At 35.5% G+C, this 9,420-nt stretch overlaps 1 protein-coding gene across 1 annotated transcript; it reads left to right on the forward strand.

Moving 5' to 3' along the window:
- The first annotated feature begins 3,673 nt into the window (after positions 1-3,673).
- On the forward strand, positions 3,674-8,656 carry Ifng (interferon gamma). The gene is made up of 4 exons (XM_042699038.1): positions 3,674-3,867; positions 5,264-5,332; positions 5,438-5,620; positions 7,928-8,656. Exons 1-4 carry the CDS (start codon positions 3,754-3,756, stop codon positions 8,084-8,086), a joined length of 525 nt encoding a protein of 174 aa, XP_042554972.1. The 5' UTR covers positions 3,674-3,753; the 3' UTR covers positions 8,087-8,656.
- The last annotated feature ends 764 nt before the right edge of the window (positions 8,657-9,420 follow it).

The following is a 9,420-nucleotide window of genomic DNA, read 5'->3' on the forward strand; positions in this document are numbered from 1 at the left end:
AGGATATATCATTGTAGTGAGACCACATTCTGAACGAAAGAATCGCACATCTAAAGGAAAAAAAAAAACAATAGTAGACTACTCATTTTCAGTCTGGGATGCAAGCCTAGCCCTATAATTTGCAGGAAAAGATATAAAAATGAAATAAAATATAAGCCCCTTGAAGTTGAGACTTCTGGGATGTCCAGTCAAAAATTTAAAAGCCTTTACTTTTAGATTTACCATATGTATTTTTTCTAACTTTTTTTTATTACATACATTGATTGTGCAAGGTTTTCATTGAGGCATTTCCATACATGTGTATAATGAATTCAGATCAATCTCACCTGCTCAGCCACTTTTCTTATTTTACTCCCCTTCTTAACATCTTAATCTCAGCAGCTTTCAGTATTCACTCTTCGTATATTCAAGTGAGCTGCTCTGCCCACGTTCTTTTTCACCATTCACTCTCTTTGTTAGTCTTTTCTTATCTGGCCCATAGAACCCATCACATTCTGTCATTCTTTGTTTTTCTTCTTAGGCTTTTATTAGGTTTTATTTATTATTATTATTTATTAGATTTTTATTAGGTTGTGTCTAGAGGTTTCTCTATGAGTCTTACCATTTTTTAAGGCATTTAAGTAGAACAAAAATTCCAGAAATTAAAGCCCGACATAATTATTTAACTCATTTATGTAACACATAAGGTAGAGGCACACACAATAATTTTAAAGGGTACTGGTCAGATAGAGGACACGTTGATTAAGGAAAATATTTTAGCTTTTGTTTCAGGACATTTAAGCAGTTAAATGAATGTAAGCACACTGCCTTTTTTAGTGTCAATTTACAAATTCAGAAAGTAAAAGAATAGATCATAAACAATCTTCATCATTCAGCAATTCTGTGTTTGATCATTCTATCAAGAGTTATTAGAGCTTGGATTTTAGCCATATGGTAACCAGCTCTAACCATTGGCCATATTATAAATACAGTCTTAATGTATGCCAAATTTTGAATATGCATTCTTAATGAATGTTGAGGCTACATATCATTCCTTATTATGGATCCTACTACACGAAGTTTCTCTTTCCAGCAACATATTCCAGTGGATAAGTAAAAAAGTAAGTAGAGGGTCTGGGAAGTTGGCTCAGTGGTAGAGTGCTTGCCTTGCATGCCTGAGACCCTGGGTTCGATTCCTCAGCACCACATAAGCAAAAAGAAAAAAGCCGGAAGTGGCGCTATGGCTCAAGTGGTAGAGCACTAGCCTTGAGCTGAAGAGCTGAGGGACAGCGTCCAGGCCCAGAGTTCAGGCCCCATGACCGGACCCCCCCCCAAAAAAAGTAGAGATAATTTTTAATCCTTTCTAGAAAAATTGGGATATTTGTTTTAGTGACTCAGAGTTTGGTATTGGTTTCCTAGAACATAAGGATGGCCAATGCATATCTCAAGGATGTGCTAAGTCTTTGTTTCTTTGGACCACATTTTTCTTGGAGAGAACAGCATTAGTGCTTTACATGCAGCAATGTAATTTCTGTACTCTTCACTTGCTGAATGGGAGCTTTGGTCTTATAGCTATGCTTTGATTTTGTTTATTTGAGAAAATAATTTCTCAAAAGTCTTTTTTTTGTTACACATAAAATAATGCATAGAATTGTCCCAGTCCATAGGTATCAGCTAAATGCACATAGTATCATGTTTCTAACATTGACAACAAATCTTATTTAATTAGAAGCTAGTTTCTTATAGGATGGACCTGATGGCATTAGAATTGGAACTTGATGGCAAATATCTCAAAACAGATCCTTGGGCTGGGAAGGTGGCTCAGTGGTAGAGCACTTGCCTTGCATGCTCGAGGCTCTGGGTTCGATTCCTCAGCACCACATAAGCAAAAAGAAAAAAGCCGGAAGTGGCGCTGTGGCTCAAGTGGTAGAGCACTAGCCTTGAGCTGAAGAGCTGAGGGACAGCGCCCAGGCCCAGAGTTCAGGCCCACGACTGGACCCCCCCAAAAAAAACCACAAAAAAACAAACAGATCCTTAAGTAAGCTTCCAGATCTATATTTATTCAGTGATGTCCATAAGCAGATTTAGTGACGAAAGGATGCCATAGACACAATGAAACAATATCTGATTGGGGGAATTTAGTTAAAGATGGGTACAGCAAAGAATATATGAACAAACTGACTCAATATGAGACCAAAGGAGTAGGACTCTATAAATAAAGTATGAGCCAAGTGCTAACGAGGATGTAAATGTAATTTTAAGTGGAAAAAAAATTGGGAGACTTCATGAAAATGATTTTAGGCAGTACCTGGATGGGTATATACAAATGAGGACAAAGGAAACTCAGAGACAAAGGAATTGCATGAACAAAGTCCAGAGATTTTTTTTTTTTAAAATTTGAATCATCCAACTTGCCCAAATAACAATAGACAACATTTTATCTACTATTCGAATGATTGCCTGACTTAACATTCAACTGTTAGGAGATCTATTGTGAAGCCTAGTTTAGAAATAAGAAAACTGAGTCACAGAAGAGTTAAGATTCTTCCTCCAGATCTTAGAACTGAACAGCAATAGAGCCAGAATTGAAGTCTGTACATCTAATCACCATATTTCAATGTACATAGTGCAAGTAGAAATGCAAGATGGATTGGAAGTGAAGAGTAGAGGGAATTCTGTGCTCTCCTGAATATTTATTATTTATAAATATATTGCAAAGGGAAGGAATTTGGTTGTTCTTACAGCTGAGAAGAAAAAAAGAAAGAGTTAAAATTTTCTCTAGCATTAATGATTATTTGAAACAATTGATTTACTAGAGCTCTAGGTGCAATAGTCACAAATGGCTATTGAACATTTGAAATATAGCTAGTCTGAAGTGAAATTGCTGAATGTACAGAAAACATACTGGATTTTAAGGATTTAGTATGGCACACAAATGTAAAATATCTCACTATTAATGTGTATTGATACACATTGAAAGCATTCTGAATATGTTCTTTTAAATATAATAGTTTAAATTATTTTATGTGTTTCCTTTTACTTTTATCAATAGGAATGTTAGGTAATTTAAATTTACTTATATGGTTTGCAACATATTTCTACTGGGCAGTGTTGATGTAAAGCAATTTGAAACTTGTGATAGATATTCTACTAAACTCTGATGAAGGACTTCCTCACCACACTGGGTTTTTAGCCATATTCTTTCCTTGCTTTGTGGTGATTTGCAAGAAAAATTGAAAAAGGCTTCCCCTTTGTAAAAGTTTTAGTGGCCCCAGAATTTCCTTTTTTACTTCTTCCCAACCACAAACAAACGATCAGTGTGCTTTTTGGATGAGGAGTCAATATTTTACAAGAGCAAAGGGGGGAGATGCAAAAAGGAAAAAAATTTCCAGACCCTGAAAGGTGTGAAGTAAAAGTGCTTTCAAAGAATCCCACAAGAATGGTACAAGTGGGAAAATGGGTCTGTCTCATCATCGAGTGGCCTTAGGAATTGAAAGGAAACTTTAACTACAACACCAAAATGCCACAAACCATAGTTATTAATTCAGACTAACTAGCATCCCTGACTATCTATCACCATCTCATCTTGAAAAACTTGTGAAAATACGTAATCCTTATGAGCTTCAATTGGGTATAAATACCGGCAGCAAAATGAGATGCAGTACATTGTTCTGATCACCAGCAGATCAGCAATTAGAAAAGAAAAGGCCTTTTGACCTGGTTGACAATATAGGAGCTTCTGATTTTAACTCCTTCAGCCTGATTCCTCTAAAAATGAAATACACAAGTTGTGCCTTAGTGCTGCTGCTCTGCATCGTTTTGGATTCTTCAAGCTGTTATGACCAAGACGTAATTTTTAAAGAAATAGACAGCCTAAAGGACTATTTTGTAAGTATGACTTTAAAATAATATTTGACTTGTGATTAGAAATAAGTATATGTTGCTTTATATCTTGATAGGCCACTATCTCCAATACATGGTCACTTTGAAAAGAGGTAGTGTTATATTGTTTGTTGTAGGTAGGATGTTTCTTGACTAAACACTGTACTCGTTGACTTAACCATTTGCCCAATTTTCTACAGAGACTTAGAGTACATTCTCTCAAAATATGGGCATAATATAGTCATAAAATGTAATAATATTGATAATTTTGTGGCGAGAATCCATTCAGTTGTGATTAGTCAAGGAGTATAGGTATGAAAAAAGTTGATTTGCTTTAGTTTCTGCTTCTCAGACTACAATTAAAGTGACAGTAAAGAATGAAAAGGTCACTGAAAATAGTAGTAGGAAATAATTTATCAATGAAAAGTCAAAGGAAGTTTAGTTCTTAAAGTTTGGGTTAAAAAAAGTCACTCTCAAAAGGTGATTTTATAATTCTACCTGTGAATTGTTCTTGAAGGCATTCACTCACTGAGATTTTGTAAGTTAGGATTCTAGCTTAGGGTTTACTTTTTTATTTTATGAATTTCTTTTTTGCTTTTTATTTGTGGGTAATGAAAATTTTTTAATTTAAAATAAGTTATTATTTGTCCAAAATTTAAGCTCTTATTATACTATTATAATAATATTCATACACTCATAATCAATTTTATTCCCACAGTATAAATCAAATCTCTCTTAATACACATATATTTGGAGCTACATTTGAAGCTGACATAACACAATCCTGTACCAGAATACAGGGAGCTGTTATAGAAATCTGTATCATAGGGGGGAAATATCTTATAGATCTTATAGTGGGGTGGCTTTGCCGAATTTTTTAAAAATTATGTTTGAAGTATTTTCTTTATCTTGCTATAGTTATTTGGGGCACTTGAAGTGCCATGAGCCTTGTTGAGTTCATTTGTGATAATGCAATTTAAGGATTTTGTTAATGAATAATTAAACTGAAAAATGTAATAATCTTTGGTAAATCTAACATAAAAGCTTAGGTGGCTCAATGGTAGAGTGCTTGTCCTTGTATTCATGAGGCCCTGGGTTTGATCCCTCAGCACTGCATAAGCAGAAAAAGCTGGAAGTGGCGCTGTGGTTCAAGTGGTAGAGCGCTCGCCTTGAGCTGAAGAGCTGAGGGACAGTGCCCAGGCCCAGAGTTCAGGCCTACAACTGACAAAAGAAAAGAAAAGAAGCTTATTGCAATATACATGGTTATCGATAAACAGAAGGGATAAGAAGGAAATCAGTGACTACTGTCAGACCTCTGAGTTCAATGTAATGACGTACATTTGTAGGACATTGATGTACACTTAATGGACACATTATAAAACAATTTTCCTTCCTTTCTCAGAATGCAAGCGGTTCATATGTAGCAGATAAAAAGCCTCTTTTCAAAGATATTTGGAAGAACTGGAAAGAGGTAAGCTGAACATGTGGCTGACTTTCTATTTGTTGATTTTTCTTGGGGCTTGTTGACTGATGAAAAAAAAAATCACGTATTCTCTTTGTGCTCTTTTCTTCTAAGGAGAGTGATAAGAAAGTAATTCTGAGCCAAATTATCTCCTTCTACTTCAAAGTCTTTGACAACTTAAAGGACAACCAGATCATCCAAAAAAGCATGGACACCATTAAGGAAGAATTATTCATTAGGTTCTTCAACAGCAGCACCAACAAACTGAATGACTTCAAAAATGTGATTCAACTTCCGGTGAGGCGATATGAATTCTTCTTTGGTTTCATTGCAGAGGAATTTGTCAGAGCATAGTTCCCAGAAAGTAGAAATCATTTGCTTAGGGGTTGCTGAAGCTGTAAAAGGAACCCCGAGCTAAAACGCTCCCTGAAATAATTCCATGTGTGCTCTTGAATGAACTTGTCAGGTCTGCATGGCAATCATTTAGATTTATTGGTTGGAAGAACACAGGCTTTAAAAACCATCACACACACGATGGCCAAGTCCAGTGAGGAGGAAGTAGGTGACTCAGTAGGGAGGCTTATTGAGAAGCAGTGCTCTCATGAAGTCTTGTTTATGTGGTGGAAATTGTCTTGCTTTGGACAGGAGGCTGAGTGTCTTAGTGGAAAGACCAGTGGGAGGAGGTGAGAAGATCTATGTTCACCTTCTAAATTGGCCACAAGGAACTGTGACCTCAGATGAATCACATGCCTTTCTAGGGCTTAATTTCCTCATCTTGAAAGAAAGTTGTTGAGTTAACTATGGGCATTTTGTCATTTCCTTTGTGATCTCCGGTAGCATTTCTACAATGCTACACAGAGAAAATGAGAATGAGAGAAAAGAAAGCTTTTGAGAGGACTCTAGAGGTATCCACTAACAATCTCTCATTTTCTCAGTTTATGCAACTCAATTTACTTTGAGGAGAAAAATAAAGGTAGAATTTCTATCTTATGAAAGGAGAGTTTGGTTAATACTTGCGTACAAGAATCCTTAGGCTTCCTTAAATCATTAATTTATGGCTTCTAGAATCTGAAGGATAAAAATATAAAGTATAAAGACAAATCCTGTTTCCAGAATTTTATCTAGAGCACTAAGGCTTCCAAATCCTTTGACTTTGATATAAATGGACTCGACTGAGACGAACAGGTGTCCTTGCTTGATTTATGCCCTGAGAATTAGTGCCAGCTTTCAATATATCCATGTCTGTCTCTCATTCAGGTCTAAGTCTAAAAGGAGAGATGGGAACAATTCTCCTTGTGTCATAGACTAGACAGTAAGGAAACACTTGTTCTTAACCCAGAGTCATCTCTGTCTTATTGTTCAGTCCTGGATAAGTCTCTTAGATTCTTGTTGATATTTTGAACATGAAAAAAAAGTTATTACAAAGGCAGGGTAGAAACTTTTTTACTCCATGCAAACTAGACCTAGACAATTTTTTAAAAATCTTGATTTTTATGTCCTACAAGTCTCCTGGTTCATGATTATTGTCTTCTTTTGCTCAATTGAAAACATATATTATATATGCTATACCCTTTACCAATGAGTTCTGCAGCCTAGAAATTCCCTAGTCATTCATGGCCACAGTGTTTCCATCACTGAGAAGAAATATAAATGTAAATGACCCCAATTGTTTAGAATGAAGAAATGTAATTAGTGCCATTTGCTGGTGTAGAAGGATTATATAGAAAAAGGTGTTGTAATTATTAATTGTAAATGTTCTATATCAGTAAATTGATTATTATCATAAGAATATAATTGGAGTTTATTTTGAATCCCATTCTGGAAATGATGGGATTGACCTAATGTGGAAAAAACAATTGAATTCTAGTTTTCACTGTATCGGTGTCTCTCACGTGTTGGTGAGTATCAGAATCACCTGAGGAACTTAGTGACCACATGACAGCAAGCGCTTTCTCCTTCACGAATCTGGATCTCTAAGTTCTTCAGATTAGAAGATCTCTAGGTCTTCAGATTAGTCGGCTACACGCCAAAGCTGAGGAGCATTGCCTAGAGAAGCCATTGATATTGCTACAGATACTAACCCATAAGTGATACAGCTGTTAGACTCAGGCCTCCTCACCAATCTCAACATTGCTTAGATGAGAAGCAGAGGTTAAGTGATTAGTTCAATGTCACTGCATGGAGAAGTAAACCACACCTCTTTTTCCCCTATTCCACTGCAAAGCTCCTTTCCAATATATAATTCTGAGAATTTTGCAGCAGTAAAGTTAGACATATGATCTAATGCACCTTATTCCCTATTATTACACACTTGAAATTTAATTGTCCTTTTAGCTTTAAGTGCTAAAAAAGTAAATATTATATACTGAGTAAATATATTACTACTGAGAATCACATTAAAAAAATCGATTTCCAGTTTTACTGACTATTTATATGGGAATTTTACTGACTGTGAGGCAAATTCGTCTTGATGGCTTCCACACCTAAAATTATTTTTTTTACATTTTATTTATTTATTTATTTTAAAGCCACAAACACCATTAAATCTTCACAATGATAATCATCATTATCTAAAGTTAACTTTATTGTTTTGTTTCCTATTAGGTAAATGATGTGCAGATCCAACGCAAAGCGATGTCTGAACTCACCAGACTGATGACTGATCTGTTACCAAGATCTACCCAAAGGAAGCGAAAAAGGAGTCGGTGTTGTTTTGGGCTTGCAAGTCATACAAATAAGGGTCATCCTGCCAGCAGCTTTTGAAAAATTTAAGTCTAAATCTATTTATTAATATTTAAAATTATTTATATGGAAAACATATTTGTACTTTCGTTAACTACAGAAGTATTTATAATTGCAACTATTATGTAATGAAAATGCATATCTATTATTATATGTATTATTTATAGTTCCTGTACCCTGTAATGATTTCATTTGATGCTTTATCCTCTTTGACTAATTAGCCAAGATTATGAGGCTTTGTCTTAAGGGCCAATAAACAGCTGACCTAAGCCAGACTGTGTAGGTTATGCATTTGTTTCTTTTGATAACAGACACAAAAAATACTTGCAACTGAAATGACATCATCTAGCCATTGCCTATCTGAGAACTTCTATCTGCATTCTGAGCCACTGTTTTCATGGCTTGTCAGATGGCACTTGGACGTGTCAAGTAATATGGCCTGTTCCCTGATCAAACTAGCATCTAAGGAGATTTCAAGCTTGTTGCTCCTGACTATGATTGACAGCTGTGACCTCATGCAAATGGAAAGGAGCTCACTTCTTTAGTTAATTGTTACCTAATACCTATGAATAAAGTAAAAGTATACTTCCATAGTCATGTGGTGTCAAGTTTTTTCCCCCTTACCCAGAGGACTATGGTAATCACTGACATACTAATGAATTAGAAGGAAGAATGTCAGTTTTAGTTTTGGAAATCTCAGTGCTGAATTAAAACCGCATTAAGTGTGATATTTCTCTCCCCTGGGAATTTGTTGTCTTCACTGATCAGGATGGCAGCTATTTGCATCATATAAGCTATGATTTTGATTACTCCATCATTCAATGCATAATTCTTTTATGGAAAGTAATCAAATTGCTTAGCTTGTCACAGAGAATTTATTTCTAGTTTCTCTTTCACTTCCTATCCCATCTTGGTATCCCTTCTCTTATCTATCTTGGAAAAACATCACTGGATTTGAGACAGTGTTAGTTCTAGAAGAGGAGTAGGCTGGGCCTGGGTTATACCATTGCAAGTAGCAAAACCTTTAATGGCTTATTTATATTCTCCAAGCTCCTATTTTATCTTGCTGGAGAAAAGGAGTAATTGTGTTTTCCTTATATATTGTAGTGAGAATCCATTCTGTCAATCAAAATGTATTTATTTAGTCAACAAAACACAGAAATCTCTGCCTTTGGAGGATTTGAAATGGAGTAAGGGAAAGATAAACAATAAGTAAAACACAAAATATGTAAGTAAATGGCATGGTATGTTAGAAAGTGATTGGTCCTATGGAAAAAAGTACAACTAGAGTAGAGCCAGATGAGGGAGCTAAGAATGCTGTGAGTGGGATGGTGGCCTGGAGTTTAAATAGAGTG

This window comes from Dipodomys spectabilis, unplaced genomic scaffold (genome assembly GCF_019054845.1).
Source record: "Dipodomys spectabilis isolate Male_0828 unplaced genomic scaffold, ASM1905484v1 ptg000234l, whole genome shotgun sequence".
In the NCBI taxonomy this organism is placed as follows: Eukaryota; Metazoa; Chordata; class Mammalia; order Rodentia; family Heteromyidae; genus Dipodomys; species Dipodomys spectabilis.